The sequence below is a fragment of the Ranitomeya variabilis genome, chromosome 5 (genome assembly GCF_051348905.1).
Source record: "Ranitomeya variabilis isolate aRanVar5 chromosome 5, aRanVar5.hap1, whole genome shotgun sequence".
Taxonomy (NCBI): Eukaryota; Metazoa; Chordata; class Amphibia; order Anura; family Dendrobatidae; genus Ranitomeya; species Ranitomeya variabilis.
The window spans coordinates 550232245-550256782 of record NC_135236.1 but is presented as its reverse complement, the minus strand read 5'-3'; the positions used below and the strand labels follow the sequence as shown (position 1 = coordinate 550256782).

Below are 24538 nucleotides of genomic sequence, written 5' to 3'. Positions count from 1 at the left end.
ATCGTGAGAAAAGAGCCTTGTGAGAGAGGTAAGGAAGAACCCCAAGATCACTGTGATTGAGCTCCAGAGATGCAGTAGGGAGATGGGAGAAAGTTCCACAAAGTCAACTATCACTGCAGCCCTCCACCAGTCAGGCCTTTATGGCGGAGTGGCCCAAAGGAAGCCTCTACTCAGTGCAAGACATGAAATCCCGCATAGAATTTGGTAAAAAATTCATGAAAGACTCCCAGACTATGAGAAATAAGATTCTCTGGTCTGATGAGACGAAGATAGACCTTTTTGGTGATAATTTAAGTGGTATGTGTGGAGAAAACCAGGCACTGCTCATCACCTGCCCAATACAATCCCAACAGTGAAACATGGTGGTGGTAGCGTCATGCTATTGGGGTGTGTTTCAGCTGCAGGGACAGGAACAACTGTTTGTCATTGAAGGAAACATGAATGCGGCCAAGTACAGAGATATCCTGGATGAAAACCTCTTCCAAAGCGCTCTGGACCTCAGACTTGGCCGAAGGTTCACCTTCCAACAAGACAATGACCCTAAGCACACAGCTAAAGTAACAAAGGAGTGGCTTCAGAACAACCCTGTGACCATTCTTGACTGGCCCAGCCAGAGCCCTGACCTAAACCCAATTAACCATCTCTGGAGAGACCTGAAAATGGCTGTCCACCAACATTCACTATCCAACCTGACGGAACTGGAGAGGATCTGCAAGGAAGAATGGCAGAGGATCCCCAAATCCAGGTGAGAAAAACTTGTTGCATCATTCTCAAGAAGACTCATGGCTGTACTAGCTCAAAAGCGTGCTTCTACTCAATACTGAACAAAGGGTCTGAATACTACATTTTTTTTTCAGTCAAGATGGGGTGCAGAGTATACATTAATGAGAAAAAAAATGAACTTTTTTGTATGCACCAAATGGCTACAATGAAACAAAGAGTGAAAAATGTATAGGGGTATGAATACTTTCTGTACCCACTGTATATACACTCACCGGCCACTTTATTAGGTACACCATGCTAGTAACGGGTTGGACCCCCTTTTGCCTTCAGAACTGCCTCAATTCTTCGTGGCATAGATTCAACAAGGTGCTGGAAGCATTCCTCAGAGATTTTGGTCCATATTGACATGATGGCATCACACAGTTGCCGCAGATTTGTCGGCTGCACATCCCAAAGATGCTCCATACAAGGCAGGATGGATCCATGCTTTCATGTTGTTTACGCCAAATTCTGACCCTACCATCCGAATGTCGCAGCAGAAATCGAGACTCATCAGACCAAGCAACGTTTTTCCAATCTTCTACTGTCCAATTTCGATGAGCTTGTACAAATTGTAGCCTCAGTTTCCTGTTCTTAGCTGAAAGGAGTGGTACCCGGTGTGGTCTTCTGCTGCTGTAGCCCATCTGCCTCAAAGTTCGACGCACTGTGCGTTCAGAGATGCTCTTAGGCCTACCTTGGTTGTAACGGGTGGCGATTTGAGTCACTGTTGCCTTTCTATCAGCTCGAACCAGTCTGCCCATTCTCCTCTGACCTCTGGCATCAACAAGGCATTTCCGCCCACAGAACTGCCGCTCACTGGATTTTTTTTCTTTTTCGGACCATTCTCTGTAAACCCTAGAGATGGTTGTGCGTGAAAATCCCAGTAGATCAGCAGTTTCTGAAATACTCAGACCAGCCCTTCTGGCACCAACAAACATGCCACGTTCAAAGGCACTCAAATCACCTTTCTTCCCCATACTGATGCTCGGTTTGAACTGCAGGAGATTGTCTTGACCATGTCTACATGCCTAAATGCACTGAGTTGCCGCCATGTGATTGGCTGATTAGAAATTAAGTGTTAACAAGAAGTTGGACAGGTGTACCTAATAAAGTGGCCGGTGAGTGTATATGATATATGATAAAATTAAAGGCAAGACAAAAAATTATAAGTAAAATAATGTATTAAAATTTAAATATAAATGATAATATAGATAGATATAGGTACATATCCAAATCACATTGTTTTAATAAATATCTGCTTTTATCCACGCCACCTCTGACCTCCTCCTTACTGGCTGTGCTCACCAAAACTGTGAATTTTTTTACATGCAACTGCATCAGGTGATAGGGGAATCCTGAACTTCACCATCTGAGCCTTGCGAAGGCATTTGAAATCATACAAGGGCCCTGTGTTGAGTGTACAAAGTAGCTGCTGGCTGGTGTAGAAGACTGACAGGGAATGTCAGATTGCCAGGCCAGCACCAGGAGATATGAACAAGAGGCAAAAACTTAAGGCAGAAGAATAAGTCAGAGAATGAGCCAAGGTGTGAAATAGAAATCACCACTAAATTCAGGAGTTTATATAGTGAACAGGGTGTGCTCAGGGTTCACAGCAGGGAGATAATACTAAACCAAAGACAGGAAACTCCCTTCCTCTGTAACATCACAAGTCCTACCTAGAGAATTACAGGACTGTCACATTATCACCTAGTGAAACAAGCAGACACAGGGGGCAGGTACCAACATGGATGTTATGTTAGTCTTTAATTCATTTTTGAGTCAACCAGATGCCCAATAGTGATGAGCGAGTGTGCTCGTTACTCGAGATTTCCGAGCATGCTCAGGTGTTCTCCTAGTATCTTGGCCGTGCTCGTAGATTATGTTGTGTCCCCGCAGCTGCATGATTTGCGGCTGCTAGACAGCCTGAATACATGTGAAGATTCCCTAACAAACAGGCAATCTCTGCATGTGTTCAGATTGTCTAACAGCCGCAAATCATGCAGCTGCGGTGACTCAAGCATAATTTCCGAGCACGCCCAAAATACTCGGAGAACACCCGAGCATGCTTGGAAAATCTCGAGTAACGAGCACACTTGCTCATCACTAGTGCCCACTACTAGGGATTCAAATTTTTCTCCGTTGAAATCAATTAGTCTTGTCACAAATTCCTGTACACCCAGGACTTTAGTTTTTGTAGACCATTTCAGCCTTATGTATTATGCATATTACACTTTTTTCAAGTCTTCTGATAAGAAGGTTTCACACTCACCAATATTTCTTGACATGTCAGTAACCAGGCTTTGTGTATCTTTATTTAATAGCCAAAAACCGGTGAAACCCACACTTCAAATCTCATGTCCTCCTTAATCTATTTAGGTATATGTATAAGCAGACTCTTGTTGTATGTGGTAGTTAAATATGGTGCAAGTTCTAGAACCAGGAGGAGAAACCAATAAATAGTACAAATAGGACAGCATACAAGTATTCCAATACAAAGATACAAAAATATGTGCAGATTTGTTAGCGCAATGATGTAGGAAACTGGGACTTAATTCGCTATGTGTTAGCTACATACCAAACACATAAAAACTTAGGTCCCCATTTCCTGCACCGCTGGCTTGATAAAGGGCCACTAAGCACAAAACGTGACTAATTGTAAAACACTGGCCTAATCATAATTCTTCACTTATTTTTGCATTAAAATTCATATTTGCCATTCTGATTCTATTCGTTATTGGCATCTCCACCTTGAGCTAAATAGATCTTATAGAAACCAAAAACATGGAGGTTTTTATCCTTTATCTTCCTGCACTGTGGATGATTTCATGTCGCTCAAAGACACGAAAGACATATTTGTCTAACAAAATCATTTAGATCACAATCAGATCATATTTTCTACTTATCAGTGCAGAAATTTAGATAATTCCAAAGGGTTCACTTACTTTTCTTACAAATGAATATATATATAATAAGGCTTATAGTCCTTTCAGAAAAATTTGTAATTACATCTGAAAACCTTGTGGACCAATAATTAACCCAGCTGCATATCAAATTTTTTTATTTAAAGGGAATCAGTCAACAGGTTTTTGCTATCTTATCTGAGAGCAGCATCATGTAGGTTGAGAGATCCTGACTCCATTAATGAGTCACTTACCGAGCATTTTTCTGTCATTTTGATCAAATTAATGTTTTATCTGCTGCAAATCTACCAGCTCTCTGAGTGCTGAGCTCTGTATAACCCCGCCCACACCACTGATTGGAGCTTTCTGCCCATGTGATGATACTCAGAAAGCTGTCATGAATATGGAGGACTATTTTGCAGCAGATTTATTAGTCCTCTAGTGATAATCTGCTAATATATTAGTGATTTTATCAAAACTACACTGAACAGCCCAGTAAGTGATACATCCCTGGAATCAGGGTCTTTGGCTCTATAATATGCTGCTCTCAGAGTAGGTGGAAAAGACCCAATGTCATATTCCCTTTAAGTAGCTGGTGAACTGAATTTTTCTCAGGACACAAACTGTCATGGTACTAGATGCATCTACCTTACAAAATAATGTATCTCTTAAATATAGTAACTTGTCAATGTTGCATACCATGGTAGCCTTTTATTTTGGTCCTAGTCTAGGACTTCCACTGTGTTTTTACAAGTTTGCCTTTTTGTCTTCCTTGGTGTAATTTTCCATCTTCTTTTGAGATAAGTTTGAAAATGAATGAAAAATACACACAAGATTATGTCAGCATTGGGACCAAGCTGGCAGTTTGTGTCGCCTAACACAACAGATTATACATTTTCAGCACTTCATGTAACTATGGATTCAGAAATGAGGTAAGAAACCAGATGGTGATCGTTATGACTTGCTCTTACTTATTGGAAGTAAGACTACGGTTAGTTTTATCAGTACACTGTTGTGGTGTTCGATAAGTTTTATTAATTAATAGTATGAGGTGACTTTATAGCATAAAAAACCCCAAAAACATCTGCATGTAAGGAACCCATCTTTAGTTCAGGCATTTACAAAATCCAACTCACTTTCACACAATTCATATCATGAAGTAATATTGCAGTTATAGCCGTAGAGGTGAGTAAATCTGTTATTGGCTCAGTTTCCCAAATGTAGTTTTACAATTTTGTTTATTACATTTTTGTCATATAAGGTTCTGTTCACAATTCAGGTGTTTGGCTCAATCACAGGATCTATCACATGACGGGCACCAATAGCAATCGGCAGACCTCTTTAACCATTATGGAGCTATTGGGTGTCTGTCATTGTTTTACCAGACAAACTTAGAATGTTGTGGATTTTCTTATATATATTGTTTATGCATTTTTTCCTGTGATGGAGGCTCCAAAACATATGTGAACATAACTCAACATTCTTTTTTTACATTGTATTTGTTGGGACATTTTAGCTACATGTAGTGTGTTTTTTTCCTTTTATGATGGTAGTATTACCTTACAAGTATATATATATATATATATATATATATATATATATATATATATATATATATATATATATTAAACCAATTTAATTTTACAAATTTAGTATCATAAAAAGATGGAACAGAATACTTGTAAAATCTGAACCGTGCACAAGTGATTTACTCATCCCTACAAAGGAATATGGCTTCAAAGAAAACCAGGTTCTATAATAGGGATCTGCCAAGCTTGCCAGATAGACAAGATTTCATTTGTTTAGAATTATATAGAATAAAAACAAAAGAATGAAACAGAAACATTACATACTACTTGCCCTATAAATAAAACAAAAATCATAATTAAATACAAACATCCATATGTATCTGTTTTCTACATCTGTGAAAAGCTAGGAAATCAAATGCAAATCAGCCTAGCAATGCAGTGATGATGGAGATATTATAAATTGATATAAATCTACTCACAAAACTGGGTGACAACAATAATTACAGAAGCTGTGATGGTGACCATATTGGTTGTCAGGTACCCAGGAACCTTGTGAAAAAAAAAATTGCAGCAAAGTAAGAACTCAATTATAGTAAGACCATTAATAGTTACATTTTCAGATACATATTGCAATCTCCAGAGGTCGTAGGTGGACATTCCATGTCTTTCGGGAGACCTTTTTCCAGTTTGACTTTTAGGTAAAGTGCAAAGTGGCGACTTTTGTAAAAGTAAATATAATTCCGAATATATCATCACTTTGTTCTTGTACCATATTATTTTAATTTCACAGTCTCAACTTCAATATTTTGGCCAGTTTGGTTGCTTTCAGATTTATCCCTAGCAGAACCTCTAGAGCGGAGTTGGTTGGATTCTATATAGACATGTGCATAACAGAATGAATGAACATATACAAAACGGACTTTACGAGACATCAAGTAATGGCTTTATGGCTTTATCTCCTACAGAAGCCTAGGGGCTTCCATGACTGGTCATGGTAGGACCTTCCCAGTCACGTGACATGGGCAGCTTGGTATCACTGTGAAATAAGCATGCATGTATGAAACATTTATCCATTTCTGTAAGTCACATTGGGTGACCGTAAACACACACAGGAAATATAAGTGATAACATCAAACACGTCAATGTACATATATACACACCAGACACACATATACACACATATACTATATGCACATTAATATTAACAAGGACCACTCAAAGCTTTCCAGCTCTTAAATATTAGGAATGTTTTGACTATTTGTGTATATTTATATTATAATTAAAAGTTCTACAGATTTAAAACCCATTTTATATTACTTTGCAGAGTAACACCCTTTATTATTTTTACAGAACTTTTCTTTAGCTATGAATGTAAGTAATTATTAAAATATATACAAACCCCATTTAAGTAAAAACAAAGTCTATAATAATTGATAGAAATGGTTATATCTGATCATCAGGTTGGTTATTCGAAAATGGTAATAAGCAAAATTTGAATGTAGTGGACAGCAAACATCTAGTTAAAGGCATTTATTTGCATTTTGTATATTTGGAATGAATTGTTTATATTGTGTTTCTGCAGAGGTTTTTGTATTCTGGGGTGGAATAACAAACAAGAGGCAGCTTCCCAGATGCAAACTCCACATTTATTTACTTGCAACTGGTTTAGTAAATCTAGAGCATCTGTCAGTGCTAGGACACAGTTGCCTCTCAGTGCCAGGGAGAAGCTCTGTTCTCATGTCTGCTGTACACACAGTGCCATGTAAATCACTCAAACTAAAACCTGATGATTTTGTATGAGATATCCACTACATCATGTGTTTTATTTTTCTTGTTGGGGTATTAATTTAAAGGGTATGACCCTGAAGACAATTCTGACCTCAGCAATGTATGAAGTTTATTGTTTTACAGCTTTACAGTAAACAGGTTTATTATATTTCTAAACATTGTGTACATATACATGTAAAAAGCGTACTCTAATTCGCTAATAAGTCGTATAAACCAACCGCTGTTGGTGAACGGAATGTATCAGACTTCTCTATAAAATCAATGAAATGGAAGCATGTGATGTACTCACAGCTGTGGGTATACAGAGTGGTTCCAACAAGCCAAGGCTTATGGATCCTGTGCTATATCACATATCAAATATTACACAATTCCTTTATAAGATCTGCAATTTGGTCCTTGGCATTTTGCCTTGCCCTATAACGAAAGGGAAGAGCAATTATGCCTTCGTGTTTTTGGAATGTTGGACATAAACACTGACTGACAAAGACGAGTAGAAACATTTAAGAGAGACAAGTAGAAACATTTAAGAGAAAAAAATCACTTTGGTTTGAATACAGAAAATAAGATTTTCCACAGTAAAAAATAAAAAAAAGTGAGCGGCTGCTAAGTGCACACAACGGTATACATGTAAGATCACAGCTCTACTCTGGTCCTCATGGTATTAATGTAAACTAGAAATACAGTGATAGGCACAGGACTAAGACAGACAGTGCTTGCAACTTCAAAAAGGCATCAAACACTTGAATTTTCCTAAGCATGCAGTCAGCATTACAGTCATAGAAATCTAGAAGAGAAGTCTATGGATCCTAGTCAGCGTCCTTACGAGGATCCACCCCAGGATTCAGACCCTTGTTCCCTTTTTTAAAGTTAATTATTGCTAAGAGACCCGCAGAGAAAATGTAACTTCTACACGGCACCATAGATTGTTTCATTTTGTGTAGACCTCTTCACCATTTCTGTGCAAAGGATGTGGGCAGATTAGAAATTCTGAATAAAAGAAGCTAAATGCTGCAGGTCCCATTAGCAAAGTACTGATAAGGGAAGGCGAGAAGATAGAGCGACAAAGAAACGACATACAGTGTACAGAACAGATGGAAACACACTAGGGTTTCTCCACATGCATCTCATGACATATTCCAAGCTCCCAGATGTCACACAGTGTGCAACAAAATTCACAAAATGGACTGTAAATCTGCATATGAATGCTGTCACTTTGCATCTCCTTATGCCCCTGTGGGAGAGGAGCATATTATTTACACACGCGATTAACGCTCGTATTATGAGCAGTCAGCTATTGTTTAGCACTGGAGCCTAGATTTTAGTAAACGTCTATAGAGAAGTAAAATGACCCCATCTACTCATCCAATGATTACAGCTGCTCAACAAAGACAGCGCCGAAACTGACAAGTCTTGAAAATTCTGCCCTTTGCTGAAACCAAGCAGCAGGGACAAGTTTGGTCCATGTAACTTAGTGTGAGGTTTAAAAACCTATGTCCAAAAAAAGGGAAAATAAAAGTTACATTTTGTATCCTTATGTTTTCCTGGAATGTACATATGTGTGCAATTGTGCCTATGTGTCTACCTGTATAGCCATGTCTGTCAGTATAGAAGGTTTTGTGTTATTCTAATGTTTGCTTATCCCTATTTGTGCTATCCAGTTGAGTGCTTTTATGTATCTCTTGTGGTCAAAGATTCCATAGGTGGTCCCATTGTTTGTAGCAGAAAATACATTTGGCTAGAGTAGAAGTCCGCACTGTTGGCCAAAGTTACTTTTTGAACATGTCCTGGAGGGGACCTGGGAGGTACTTGAGTACAGTATCCAAAATGCTTTCTTCTTCCTCTTCATCATCATCACCACAACCTGCTGGAATGGCTTTCTTTGGACGAGTCAAGCTGCCTTCACAAGGTTGTTCCATTGCTGCCTTCTCTTCTGCTTCTTTCTCCTCCTTTTTTTTCAAACCATACTGTAAGCAGAAAGGAAAACTTGTTAAGTAAACCATACACCACTCTTATGCCCATATAATTATGTATAATGTGATTTCTGGGATTCCTTATGAAGACCCAGGAGGTGTATGGAGATTATTTTAAGGGCCGGTTTATCAGTGAACTTTTACTCATTGGTGGTCAACAGGATGCCTGGTTACACAGGCAAACCAAAGCAATGAGCAATCTAAATTAGACTGGACTAGATACTACATAGGACGTTGCAACACAAAGAACAGTGATTTTTTTATGCTGCGTAAAAGATAATTTCCCCCGATGAACGAGCGTTTTGCTTGTTTATCGAGTAATCGTCAGTCTGTACACAGCAGGATAATCGTGAAATGAGCGTTCTTAACAACTCTTTTTCACGGTTATCTGGCAGTGTAAAAGCCTTTTAAGTGTCAAAGGGAAAAACATTTGAAAATTATCTCAAATCTTCCAAACCAGATCATAAAGTAAGAAAAGCAAGTACCAAAGCTTACACAATAAAACAGAAAGGTTTACCAACTTGGTCACTGTATACTTACTGAGAGATGTTCTTTTTTATTATTGTCAGGGGTAGTATTGTTCTATAACCCTTGCGTGGATTCTACTCTATTTCAATCTACATATGTAAACACAGGCAAAGTATCTAACTAGCTTAAAATGCTTTAAATATATGTGTGAACATCGATATATATGGTAATTTCATGCCATCCAAGATATCTGCCAATACTGCATCAGTAAAAAAAATGTTAACAGAATATTTTCACCCTCAGGCGTTGGAGCAGCTAACTACATTCGGTCATATGTAGAAAAAAAAAATGGATTTTGCATGTAGTTTTGTATTTTTCCAGTAGGGCTCCTTTAAATTAGATAGATATTATGATGACTAAGGCGTGCTTGATGTGTGTAGCTATCTGGGTTTATGAGGTATAATGTAAGACAGTTCAGGACTAGTGATCTAATAGCGTTTGATCTTGTAAAAGTCAACTCTGTGCCTTCATTTTATTTGGCTTCATAATGCATCACTGACAATGAAAAAAGACATTCACCAAAAGACAATTTAGACACAAACTCCAAGCAGAGTTAGTAAAAAGATTCTTCACACAATTTTAATACATTATACAGATGTAGCATTTAATCCATTCCTGATATCAACTATATATGTACATGAGTGGAAGTACAGATCAGGCTCAGGAGCTGCTCCTGCATGATAATCGGCAGATGCCTGCTGTGTTACATAAGTGATCGCAGCTGCCACAAGGGTACACAATTTTGGGTATCCATCAGACCCCTATAACGCAATGACAGCTGGAGATCCTGCTAAAGACCCCCATGGCTGACGTGCTGTTGTGTCGACTAGGGTTGAGCGACTTTTACGTTTTTAGGATCGAGTCGGGTTTCGCGAAACCCGACTTTGTCAAAAGTCGGGTCGAGTGAAATCGGCCAATTATCGCAAAAAGTCGAGGATCAACCGAAACACGAAACCCAATGTAAGTCAATGGGGAATCAAAGTCGGCAGTGAGTGGAGGACAGGAAAAGACCAACAGTGCCCATTTTAATGTCAAAAACATCAATTCTTGTCACTTAAGCTTGTGAATCTTAATTTATTTTATAATAATAGATAGGCATTGAAAATTGGGGGTCATTTGGCTAAAGTTGTGGGGGGGGTAGGGCTGGCTCAAGTTTTTTGTGGGCCCAGGAAACGCGGACTACGTCACGGCGGTGGAGCCAGGAGAGGTAAGTATTAAAACTGCAAGTGCTGTGATCCCGAGCAAGCAGGGGGGGCCCACTTGTTCGCATTGGCACTGGCACAGGGCCCCTCAAAGTACGGCGGTGTGTTTGACGGCGGGGGTGCCTCCCACCGGCAGAGACACTTTTGCGTACTATGAGGGGCCCTGTGCCAGTGACGTCGCCAACGAGTATGCTCCCCCACCTGATGAAGGAACCTGCACTTTCATCTGCACCTTCCTCTTTGTCCCCGTGTAAGGTGGTATAGTATGCGGGAAGGGGAACCTGACTTTCAGCAGGGTCAGATTCTGGCATTCTGGCTGTGTAGAGTGCAAGAGGAATGTAGTGGTCTGGGTCAATGTACCAGCGGACTCATCTAGCAGTGGCTGGGCTATGGGCAAGATGAGGAGGAAACACAGATATAGTCCCAAAGAATAAGATAGGCTAAATGCAGTTCAAAATTGGTAACAGGAGTTAATAGGCGGCACTGCTTTGTTCATTGGAGGAGAACACCAAGCAGCGGCAGACTCTGTTAGTAGGCCCAACCAAACAAGTAGGCCAAATGCAGGTTAATATCTGATATAGGCCGAAAGCCTGAAAATTGAAGCTCAGTTATATTCAGTGGAGGAGACAAGCAAAGAGCGGCAGACACTGTTACTAGGGCCCAACCAAACAAGTAGGCCAAATGCAGTTTAAAATTTCCTATAGGCCGAAAGCCTGAAGATTGAAGCTCAGCTTTGTTCAGTGGAGGAGACAAGCAAGGAGCGGCAGACACGGTTACTAGGGCCCAACCAAACAAGTAGACCAAATGCAGTTTAATGTCTGATATAGGCCGAGAGCCTGAAGATTGAAGCTCAGCTTTGTTCAGTGGAGGAGACAAGCAAGGAGCGACAGACACTGTTAGTAGGGCCCAACCAAACAAGTAGGCCAAATGCCGTTTAATATCTGATATAGGCCGAAAGCCTGAAGATTGAAGCTCAGCTTTGTTCAGTGGAGGAGAACACCAAGCAGCGGCAGACACCGTTAGTAGGCCCAACCAAACAAGTAGGCCAAATGCCATTTAAAATTTCCTATAGGCCGAAAGCCTGAAGATTGAAGCTCAGCTTTGTTCAGTGGAGGAGACAAGCAAGGAGCGGCAGACACCGTTACTAGGGCCCAACCAAACAAGTAGGCCAAATGCAGTTTAATATCTGATATAGGCCGAAAGCCTGAAGATTGAAGCTCAGCTCTGTTCAGTGGAGGAGCAAGCAAGGAGCGGCAGACACCGTTAGTAGGGCCCAACCAAATTAGTAGGCCAAATGCCATTTAATATCTGATATAGGCCGAAAGCCTGAAGATTGAAGCTCAGCTTTGCTCAGTGGAGAACACCAAGCAGCGGCAGACACCGTTACTAGGCCCAACCAAACAAGTAGGCCATATGCCGTTTAAAATTTCCTATAGGCCGAAAGCCTGAAGATTGAAGCTCAGCTTTATTCAGTGGAGGAGACAAGCAAGGAGCGGCAGACACCGTTACTAGGGCCCAACCAAACAAGTATGCCAAATGCAGTTTAAAATTTCCTATAGGCCGAAAGCCTGAAGATTGAAGCTCAGCTTTGTTCAGTGGAGGAGACAAGCAAGGAGTGGCAGACACCGTTACTAGGGCCCAACCAAACAAGTAGGCCAAATTCAGTTTAAAATTTCCTATAGGCCGAAAGCCTGAAGATTAAAGCTCAGCTTTGTTCAGTGGAGGAGACAAGCAAGGAACGGCAGACACCGTTAGTAGGCCCAACCAAACAAGTAGGCCAATGCAGTTTAATATCTGACATCGGATGAAAATTGAGGCTCAGCTTTGTTGAGTGGAGGACAACTGTAATGGGAGGCAGACACAGTTAGTAGGCATAAATAAGAAAGTAGGCAAAATGCAGTTCAAAATTGGTTAGTGGAGTATACAGGCGGCATAGCTTTGTTCAGCAGAGGACAACTGTAATAAGTGGCTCAGACAGACAGAATAGGCCTACAATTAAAAAAGGTGGCTAATTGCAGTTCAAAATTTGTAATAGGAGTACACAGTCGGCATAGCGTGGTTCAGCGGAGGAGGACAATTGTAATTAGTGGCTCTGACACACTGAGTAGGCGTAAAATAAAAAAGAACGATATATGCAGTTCACAATTGGTAAGAGGAGTACACAGGCGGCCTTGCTGGGTTCAGCGGTGGAGGACAACTGTTGTGAGAGTCTGACACAGTTACTAGGACAAAATAAATAAGTGAGCTAAATGCTGTTCTACATTGGTAAGAGGAGTACACAGGCGGCCTAGCTTGTTTCGGGGGGGGGGGAAGGTTGTAATGTGTGGCGCTGACAGACAGACAGAGGCCTAAAATAAAAAACGGTGGCTTCATGCAGTTCTAAACTGCTAGCAGGACTAACCATGTGGCCTGTTATGATCCCAGTGGTAGAGGATCTCTGATATTCCGGCAAGATAGCAAAAACATAAATACTGCTCTAGGGAGGTGGAAACTGGGCTAACCGCATACCTGATCCTAACACACACAACTAGAAGCAGCCGGTGAACGTGCCTACGTTGGTTCTAGACGTCTCGAGCCAGCCGGAGAACTGGCTACCCCTAGAGGGAAAATAAGACCTCACTTGCCTCCAGAGAAATTGAACCCCAAAGATATAGAAAGCCCCCAACAAATAATAATGGTGAGGCAAGAGGAAAATACAAACGTAGAGATGAACTAGATTCAGCAAAGTGAGGCCCACTAGTCTAGCTAGACAGAAAATAGACAGTGGACTATGCGGTCAGCAGAAAACCCTACAAAAACATCCACGCTGAACATTCAAGAACCCCCACACCGACTGACGGTGCGGAGGGAGAATATCAGCCCCCTAGAGCTTCCAGCGAGCCAGAAAATCAAATATTAAGCAAGCTGGACAAAGACACTGAAAAATGCAAACGATCCAAATTATACAAAACGGACTTAGCTTTTCTTGCATGAGACAGACTGAAAGGAATCCGGAGGAGACCATATAGGTCTGGATACAACGATGCCAGGCAAGAGACTGAGTCCGGAGGAGACTTAAATAGGGAACACCCGCTGCTTAACGACACAGCTGGAGCTCAGGCCTGCAACAAGACATGCCTAACACAATACCGTTAGTGACCACCAGAGGGAGCCCAGAAACACAGTTCACAACAGTACCCCCCCTTGAGGAGGGGTCACCGAACCCTCACCAAGACCCCCAGGGCGATCAGGATGAGCAGCGTGAAAGGCATGAACCAAATCAGCCGCATGAACATCAGAGGCGACAACCCAGGAATTATCCTCCTGACCATAGCCTTTCCACTTAACTAAATACTGGAGTTTCCGTCTAGAGATACGAGAATCCAGAATCTTCTCCACCACGTACTCCAACTCGCCCTCAACCAAAACCGGGGCAGGAGGCTCAACAGCAGGAACCATAGGCACCACATACCGCCGCAACAAGGACCTATGGAACACATTATGAATAGCAAATGACGCTGGAAGGTCCAAGCGAAAAGACACCGGGTTAAGGATTTCCAAAATCTTATAAGGACCGATAAAGCGAGGCTTGAACTTAGGAGAGGAGACTTTCAAAGGAACATGCCGAGAAGACAACCAAACCAAATCCCCAACACGAAGTCGGGGACCCACACCGCGGCGGCGGTTGGCAAAACGCTGGGCCTTGTCTTGTGACAATTTCAAATTGTCCACCACATGGTTCCAAATCCGCTGCAACCTATCCACCACATAATCAACCCCAGGACAGTCAGAAGGTTCAACCTGGCCCGAGGAGAAACGAGGATGAAAACCAGAGTTGCAGAAAAAGGGTGAAACCAAAGTGGCAGAACTAGCCCGATTATTAAGGGCAAACTCGGCCAGTGGCAAAAAGGTAACCCAGTCGTCCTGATCAGCAGAAACAAAACATCTCAAATAAGTCTCCAACGTCTGATTAGTTCGCTCGGTCTGGCCATTAGTCTGAGGATGAAAAGCCGACGAAAAAGACAAATCAATACCCATCTTAGCACAAAAGGATCGCCAGAATCTGGACACAAACTGGGATCCTCTGTCAGACACAATATTCTCAGGGATGCCGTGCAAACGAACTACATTCTGAAAGAACAAAGGGACCAAATCAGAGGAGGAAGGCAACTTAGGCAAGGGCACCAAATGGACCATTTTAGAAAAACGATCGCACACCACCCAGATGACAGACATCTTCCGAGATACTGGAAGATCCGAAATGAAATCCATGGAAATGTGCGTCCAAGGCCTCTTCGGGATAGGCAAGGGCAAAAGCAACCCGCTGGCACGAGAACAGCAAGGCTTAGCCCGAGCACAAATCCCACAGGACTGCACAAAAGAACGCACATCCCGCGACAAGGAAGGCCACCAAAAGGACCTAGCAACCAAATCTCTGGTACCGAAAATCCCAGGATGTCCCGCCAACACTGAAGAATGAACCTCAGAAATAACTCTGCTGGTCCATCTGTCAGGGACAAACAGTCTCTCTGGTGGGCAACGATCAGGCCTATCAGCCTGAAATTTCTGCAGCACTCATCACAAATCTGGGGAAATGGCAGACAAAATCACTCCCTCTCTGAGAATACCAGCCGGCTCCGAGACTCCCGGAGAGTCAGGCACAAAACTCCTAGAAAGTGCATCAGCCTTCACGTTCTTCGAACCAGGCAGGTACGAGACCACAAAGTCAAAACGGGAGAAAAACAACGACCAACGAGCCTGTCTAGGATTCAGGCGCTTGGCAGACTCGAGGTAAATCAGATTTTTATGATCAGTCAAGACCACCACACGATGCTTAGCTCCCTCGAGCCAATGTCGCCACTCCTCAAATGCCCACTTCATAGCCAACAACTCCCGATTACCAACATCATAGTTCCGCTCAGCAGGCGAAAATTTTCTTGAAAAGAAGGCGCATGGCTTCATCACGGAGCCATCAGAACTTTTTTGCGACAAAACAGCCCCTGCACCAATCTCAGAAGCATCAACTTCAACCTGGAAGGGAAGAGAGACATCCGGCTGGCACAAGACTGGCGCTGAAGTAAACCGACGCTTCAGCTCCCGAAAGGCCTCCACGGCCGCAGGAGACCAATTAGCAACATCAGAACCCTTCTTGGTCATATCCGTCAAAGGTTTAACCACGCTGGAAAAATTAGCGATAAAACGACGGTAAAAATTAGCAAAGCCCAAGAACTTCTGCAGGCTCTTAACAGACGTGGGCTGAGTCCAGTCATGAATGGCACGGACCTTGACTGGGTCCATCTCCACAGAAGAAGGGGAAAAAATAAAACCCAAAAAAGAAACCTTCTGTACCCCAAAGATACATTTTGAGCCCTTCACAAATAGAGCATTCTCCTGCAGAACCTGAAACACCATCCTGACCTGGTTCACATGGGACTCCCAATCATCAGAAAAAACCAAAATATCATCCAGATAAATAATCATAAATTTATCCAGATATTTCCGGAAGATGTCATGCATGAAGGACTGAAACACAGAAGGGGCATTCGATAATCCAAAAGGCATCACCAGGTACTCAAAATGACCCTCGGGCGTATTAAATGCCGTTTTCCATTCATCTCCCTGCTTTATGCGCACCAGGTTATACGCACCACGAAGATCTATCTTGGTGAACCAACTGGATCCCTTAATCCGAGCAAACAAATCAGACAACAGTGGCAAAGGATACTGAAATTTAACCGTGATCTTATTCAGAAGACGATAATCTATACAAGGTCTCAAAGACCCGTCTTTCTTGCCCACAAAAAAGAATCCTGCACCAAGAGGAGAAGAGGATGGGCGAATATGTCCCTTCTCCAAAGACTCCTTTATATAACTCCGCATCGCGGCATGCTCTGGCACAGATAAATTAAAGAGTCGTCCCTTAGGAAACTTACTACCAGGAATCAAATCTATAGCACAATCACAGTCCCTATGAAAAGGAAGGGCACTGGACCTGGCCTCATTAAATACATCCTGAAAGTCTGACAAAAACTCAGGGATCTCAGAAGGAGTAGAAGAAGCAATAGACACCAATGGAGAATCGACATGAATCCCCTGACACCCCCAACTAGACACAGTCATAGCTTTCCAATCTAAAACTGGATTATGGGCCTGTAACCATGGCAGACCCAAAACGACAACATCATGCATTTTATGCAGTACCAGAAAACGAATCACCTCCTGATGTACAGGAGTCATGCACATGGTCACTTGCGTCCAATACTGAGGTTTATTCTCTGCCAATGGCGTAGAATCAATTCCTCTAAGAGGAATAGGATTTTCCAAAGGCTCCAGGACAAAACCGCAGCGCTTGGCAAACGACAAATCCATCAGACTTAAAGCAGCACCAGAATCCACAAAAGCCATAACTGAGTAAGAAGATAATGAACAAATTAAAGTCACAGACAAAATAAACTTAGGCTGAAAAGTACCAATGGCGACAGGATTAATAATTTTTTTTAAGCGTTTAGAGCATGCTGAGATAACATGTGTTGAATCACCACAGTAGAAACACAACCCATTTTGACGTCTATGATTTTGTCGCTCGGCTCTGGTCAAAATTCTGTCACATTGCATAGAATCAGGTGACCGTTCAGACAGCACCGCCAAAGGATTAACAGATTTGCGCTCCCGCAAACGTCGATCAATTTGAATGGCCAGAGCCATTGAATCATTCAGACCTGTAGGGATAGGAAACCCCACCATCACATCTTTAATGGCTTCAGGAAGACCATTTCTGAAATTTGCGGCCAGTGCACACATTGAGTAAGCACGGACCATTTCCGAAATTTTTGACAATATACCTCAGCTTCGTCCTGACCCTGAGAGATAGCTAGCAACATCTTTTCAGCCTGATTTTCAAGATTAGGCTCCTCATAAAGCAAACCAAGTGCCAGGAAAAACGCATCAATATTCACCAATGCAGGATCTCCTGGCGCCAGAGAGAATGCCCAATTTTGAGGGTCGCCGCGCAAGAAGGAAATAACAATCTTAACTTGCTGAGCGGAATCACCAGAGGAACGAGGTTTCAGAGACAGAAACAATTTGCAATTATTCCTAAAATTCAGGAACTTAGATCTATCTCCAAAAAACGGCTCAGGAATAGGTATTTTTGGTTCAGACATAGGGCTATGGATAACAAAATCCTGAATGCTTTGCACCCTAGCAGCAAGCTGATCCACACTAGAAGTCAGAGTCTGGACATTCATATCAGCAGCAGAGTTCCAGCCACTCAGAGAAAAAGGGGATGGAAGAAGCTAGGCAAACTGCAGCAACACAAAAAAAAAACAAAAAAAAAACCTCAGAACTTCTTTTTAATCCCGCTTCTGCGATGCAATAAACATTTTCTTTTGGCCTGGCATACTGTTATGATCCCAGTGGTAGAGGATCTCTGATATTCCGGAAAGATAGCAAAAACATAAATACTGCTCTAGGGAGGTGGAAACTGGGCTAACCGCATACCTGATCCTAACACACACAACTAGAAGCAGCCGGTGAACGTGCCTACGTTGGTTCTAGACGTCTCGAGCCAGCCGGAGAACTGACTACCCCTAGAGGGAAAATAAGACCTCACTTGCCTCCAGAGAAATTGAACCCCAAAGATATAGAAAGCCCCCAACAAATAATAACGGTGAGGCAAGAGGAAAACACAAATGTAGAGATGAACTAGATTCAGCAAAGTGAGGCCCACTAGTCTAGATAGACAGAAAATAGACAGTGGACTATGCGGTCAGCAGAAAACCCTACAAAAACATCCACGCTGAACATTCAAGAACCCCCACACCGACTGACGGTGCGGAGGGAGAATATCAGCCCCCTAGAGCTTCCAGCGAGCCAGAAAATCAAATATTAAGCAAGCTGGACAAAGACACTGAAAAATGCAAACGATCCAAATTATACAAAACGGACTTAGCTTTTCTTGCATGAGACAGACTGAAAGGAATCCGGAGGAGACCATATAGGTCTGGATACAACGATGCCAGGCAAGAGACTGAGTCCGGAGGAGACTTAAATAGGGAACACCCGCTGCTTAACGACACAGCTGGAGCTCAGGCCTGCAACAAGACATGCCTAACACAATACCGTTAGTGACCACCAGAGGGAGCCCAGAAACACAGTTCACAACAGTGGCCTAGCTTGTTTCGGGGGGGACAGTTGTAATGTGTGGAGCAGACAGACAGACAGAGGCCTAATCTAAAAAAAGGTGTCTAAATGCAGTTCAAAACTGCTAGCAGGACTAAGCAGGCAGCCTAGCTTGTTTCAGGGGGGGGACAGTTGTAATGTGTGGCGCCGACAGACAGACAGACAGAGGCCTAACCAAAAAAAAGGTGGCTTCATGCAGTTCTAAACTGCTAGCAGGACTAACCAGGTGGCCTAGCTTGTTTCGGGGGGGACAGTTGTAATGTGTGGAGCAGACAGACAGACAGAGGCCTAACCTAAAAAAAGGTGTCTAAATGCAGTTCAAAACTGCTAGCAGGACTAAGCAGGCGGCCTAGCTTGTTTTAGCGTGGGAGGACAACTGTTATGAGAGGCTGACACAGTTACTAGGCACAAATAAGTAAGTAGGCTACATGCAGTTCACAATTGGTAACATGAGTACAGAGGTGGCAAAGCTTTGTTCAGCGGAGGTCAAGCTGTTTAAGAAGTGGCTGACACAGTTAGTAGGCCAAAATACTAAAGTGGGCTAAATGTCAGCCAAGGAATTGGTCATAAATAAACTGGTGGCATAGCGAGGTACAAGGGTGGGCTCCTCTGCAGAGTTGCAGACAGGGGTAGTTGGCGCAAAGTATTAAGGGGTCTAAATGGAGGCCAGGGCCCCTGTATATTTTTACTATCATCTATCATTGCGACAAATTTGTTATGGCAGTGCCATTTAAGGATTTAACAGCACAGACTACACAGTGGTGGGGCAGGGAGAGGTAAGTTTTTCAAATGGTAGAGCACAGTTCGAGCAGGGGGGAACACTCTCTCGTGGGCGGCGGTACTGGCCCAGGGCCCTTCATATTACGACAGTGTGTCTGACGTTGGTTGTGCACCACCACCAGAGACACTTTATTGTACTATGAGGGACCCTGTGCCAGTGCCGTGGCCCAACAGTGGGCACACCCACCTGTCCAGGCAAACAACACTCGCACGGGTGCTTGCGCCATGTTGTGACCACGGCCCTGTGGGGGGAGTCAGCCCATTTAGGGAGGTATACAAATGGCCTATGGTGGACATTCAGCACCTGCAAATGGCGGAATTGGAGCAGTCAGTAAGAGGAGGCCAAAAACAAGAAATTTTCTGGCAAGTTACGTGTCAGCAGGGGAAGGTGGGGCAAAATAATTCAAAATCCATGATTGGTTCATTTTAATGAAGGTTAGATCATCAACATTTCGGGGCGCCAGGCGTGTCATTTTTTCGGTCAGTATTGAACCAGCAGCACTGAAGACTAGTGTTGAGCGATACCGTCCGATACTTGAAAGTATCGGTATCGGAAAGTATCGGCCGATACCGGCAAAGTATCGGATCCAATCCGATACCGATACCCGATACCAATACAAGTCAATGGGACTCAAGTATCGGACGGTATTCCTGATGGTTCCCAGGGTCTGAAGGAGAGGAAACCGGCAGCGTTGTTTGCATTTTAAAATGCGCGCTTGTCCTGCCTCCCGTGACATCACGGCTTGTGATTGGTCGCGTCGCCCATGTGACCGCGACGCGACCAATCACAAAGCCGGAACGTAATTTTAAAATCCTGAAGGACCTGAAATTACGTCACGGCTTGCTGTGATTGGTCGCGTCGCGGCCACATGGGCGGCACGCGACCAATCACAAGCCGGGACTTCACGTAAGGAAGGAAACGCGCGAATTTTAAGCAAACAACGCTGCCGGTTCCCTCGGTGAGGTCCAGGCTGCGTCGGAGAGGTGAGTATAGCAATATTTTTTATTTTAATTCTTTATTTTACACATTAATGTTGTTTCGATACCGATACCCGATACCACAAAAATATCGGATCTCGGTATTGGAATTCTGATACAGCAAATATCGGCCGATACCCGATACTTGCGGTATCGGAATGCTCAACACTACTGAAGACTCTTTCTGATAGCACACTAGCAGCTGGGCAAGCAAGCTCCTGTAACGCATATTCTGCCAATTCGGGCCAGGTATCTAGCTTAGATGCCCAGTAATCAAAGGGGAATGACCTGTGAGGGAGAACATCGATAATGGTGGAAAAATAGTTGGTAACCATACTGGATAAATGCTGTCTCCTTTCACTTTGAATCGATGCAGCAGTACCTGCCGTGTCTGCTGTCACTGCGAAATCACTCCACAACCTGGTGAGAAATCCCCTCTGTCCAATGCCTTTGTGCACCTATAGCACCTCTGCCATGTTGCCCTCTACAGCTTGTGTGAGAACCATCAGCGCCGCTGTGTGCTCGGAATGCCTGAACCAAACAGTCTACAAGAGTTGCTTGATTGGTAGCTAATATTTGCTCAAGGTTCTCATGTGGCATGATATTTTGTAATTTGCCTTTGTATCGTGGATCCAGGAGGCAGGCCAACCAAGTAATCGTCATCGGTCATCATTTTGATAATGCGGGGGTCCCGTTTTAGGATACGCAAGGCATACTCTGCCATGTGGGCCCAAGTTCAAGGTGTCAATTCACTGCTTGTGCTGGGTTGAGGAGCACTTTCTTGAAAATCTACCTCACTTGTGGCCCGCAAAAACCCTGTATCTGACCTTGCAATGCCACCAGTTTCTATTGCCCCCTGAGAAGCATCCTCCTCCCATAAATATTCAGCCCCATCATCCTCCTCTTCATCCGCCACCTCGTCCCACAGACTTCCCTGACCAGACAATGGCTGACTGTCATCAAGGCTTCCCTCCTCCTCGGCCGCAGACGCCTGCTCCTTGATGTGCATCAAACTTTGCATCAGCAGACGCATTAGTGGGATGCTCATGCTTATGATGGCGTCGTCCGCACTGACCAGCCGTGTGTGCATTCCTCAAAACACTAAAGGACTTGACAGAGGTCTTGGAGCTTTGACCACTGCACACCAGACAACTCCATGTCTGCCATCCAACTGCCTGCCCGTGTATGTGTATCCCCCCACAAATACATGACAGCACGCCTCTGCTCGCACAGCCTCTGAAGCATGTGCAGTGTAGAGTTCCACCTTGTTGCAACATCTATTAGGCGGTGCTGGGGAAGATTCAGCGATCGCTGATGGTTAAGCATACGGCTGGAGTGGAGTGGTAAATCAGGGTAATTCTTGAGGAAGCACTGCACCACAAGGTTCAAGGTGTGAGCCAGGCAAGGTATGTGTTTCATTTCGGAAAGGGCTATGGCAGCCATAAAATTCCTTCCGTTATCACTGACTACCTTGTCTGCCTCAAGATGTACACTGCCCAGCCATGACTGAGTTTCTTGCTGCAAGTACTCGGCCAGTACTTCCGCGGTGTGTCTGTTGTCGCCCAAACATTTCATTTGCAGCACAGCCTGCTGACGCTTACCACTAGCTGTTCCATAATGGGACACCATGGGTGCAACACTGGCAGCTGCGGATGGAGTGCTCGTGCGACTGAGCTCTGTGGACGAGCTTTCGCTTCTGGAGGAGGAGGAGGAGATGCAAACACCTACAGCCAACTGTTTCCTAGACCATGGGCTAGGCAGAACTGTGCCACTATGGCTGTCCCCTGTGGACCCTGCATCCACCACATTAACCCAGTGTGCCGTGATGGACACGTAATGGACCTGGCCATGCCTACTGGTCCATGCATCAGTTGTGAGGTGCGCCTTTCTACTGACCGATTGCCTCAGTGCATGGACAATGCATTCTTTGACATGGTGGAGTGCTGGGATGGCTTTTCTCGCAAAGAAGTGTCAACTGGGTAGGTCATAGCGTGGTACTGCGTAGGCCATCAGGGCTTTGAAAGCTTCGCTTTCAACCAACCGATAGGGCATCATCTCTAACGAGATTAGTCGAGCAATGTAGCTGTTCAAACCCTGTGTACGTGGATGAGAGGAAGAGTACTTTCTTTTCCTATCGAGAGTCTCTTGTAGGCTGAGCTGGACTGGAGAGCTGCATATGGTGGAACTAGCGAGGGTGGTGGTGGACATGGCAGATTGAGAGAGGCTTGGTGATGATATTCTTGATGTGGGCCTACCTACAGTGTTTCCAACCAAGAACCTTGTGATTCCCTGACTGCTTTGGCCTTGCGACAATACCTCCACATTTGTTACTGGTGGTGTCATAACCGGTGGGCTTCCAGTGAGGGAAGCAATGTTGCGTTGCTGACTAACTTCAATTTGAGCAGGTGCATCAAAGGTATGGGAAGTTTGGCAGTTAGTCCATGCTTCCAAGTGACTGCTGGTTAGATGTGTACGCATGCACGTTGTATTTAAACTTTGTAGATTTTTCCCTCTGCTAAAGGTCTTGGAGCAATTCTTACATATAACTTTGGACTGATCATTTGGATCTTGGTTAAAAAATTGCCACACTGCACTCGTCCCACTATGGAATACCTTTTCAGGCTTTGCACGCCGTGCTACTGTCACCGGATTGCAACGCTGTCCTACACCTGTTGTGGTTTTTGACACCCGTTTTGGGCCTGATGCAGGCCTGCCAGATGAAAGCTGTTACGATGTTGATGCCTGCTGCGGCTCATCCTCCTCCGCTTCAGAGCTACTGCCAGCGGCACCCTGTTCCCCCAATGGCTGCCAATCGGGGTCAACAACTGGGTCATCTATCACCTCCTCTTCAATGTCCTGTGCACCTTCCTCTGTGTCACCGTGTAAGGTGCTATAGCGTTCGGGACAGGGCACCATAGTCTCATCAGGGTCAGATTCTGGCTCAGTACACTGCGAGGGCAATGTTGTGATCTGAGTCAATGGAACAGCATAATAATCTAGCTGTGGCTGTGCATCTGTGCACTCCATGTCAGATTCATCTTGTTTTGGGCTGTGAACTATTTCCCTTTCTAACCCTGGCACGGTATGTGTAAAGAGCTCCATGGAGTAAACTGTAGTGTCGCCTGCCGCATCCTTCACTTTTGCTTTGGGTGAAGGACACAAGGAAGCGACTTGTTTCTGACCGTGAGCATCCACTGACGACTCGCTGCTTTTAAATTTGGAACTTTCGGAAGAGGAGGCGAAAGAGCTAGAGGCTGAGTCAGCAAGGAAAGCCAAAACTTTTTCCTGCTGCTCCGGCTTTAAAAGCGGTTTTCCTACTCCCAGAAAAGGGAGCCTTCGAGGCCTTGTGTAGCCAGACGATGACGCTGGCTCAACAACTCGAGCCTTAGGTGCTATTTTGCTTTTCCCACTACCACCAGATGCTCCACCATCACCACCACCACCATCATTACCAGTTGGCAATGACCGCCCACGGCCACAACCTCTTCCACTAGAGTTCCTCATTCTTAGGAAAATGTAACCAAACTAACAACCGTTATATGGTACTGTAAAACAAGGTAGAAGGTGTATGTAAACTTGTTGTGAATTCAAATGTCCCTTTCTATATGTGTGGGGGACTGCTGCAAAATTCAGGCCCACTGTATTACACTACACAGTATAAGTGGCAGAAAGTGACTGGCAGATATACGCCAAACAGGACTGACGCAGATGCACTCAGTGGCAATATAAATCTCCCTTTTTATGTGTGGGAGACAGCAGAAAAAATCAGGCCCACTGTATTACTCTACACAGTTTGAGTGGCAGAAAGTGGCTGGCAGATATGCCACAAAGAGGACTGACGCAGATGCACTCAGTGGCAATATAAATCTCCCTTTTTATGTGTGGTAGAATGCAGAAAGAAATCAGGCCCACTGTATTACACTACACAGTTTGAGTGGCAG

The 24538-nt window shown here is 43.9% G+C and overlaps 1 protein-coding gene across 2 annotated transcripts in view; it reads right to left on the bottom strand.

Annotated features, from left to right (window-relative positions):
• Positions 1-4674: 4674 nt before the first annotated feature.
• The window catches only part of CPLX2 (complexin 2), a 307927-nt gene continuing 288063 nt past the window's right edge, over positions 4675-24538 (bottom strand). For both annotated transcript variants that reach the window (XM_077265892.1, XM_077265891.1), the window contains exon 4: positions 4675-8943. In XM_077265892.1, the coding sequence (XP_077122007.1) occupies positions 8746-8943 (198 nt within the window). In that variant the 3' untranslated portion in view covers positions 4675-8745. The remainder of the gene's footprint in view (positions 8944-24538) is intronic.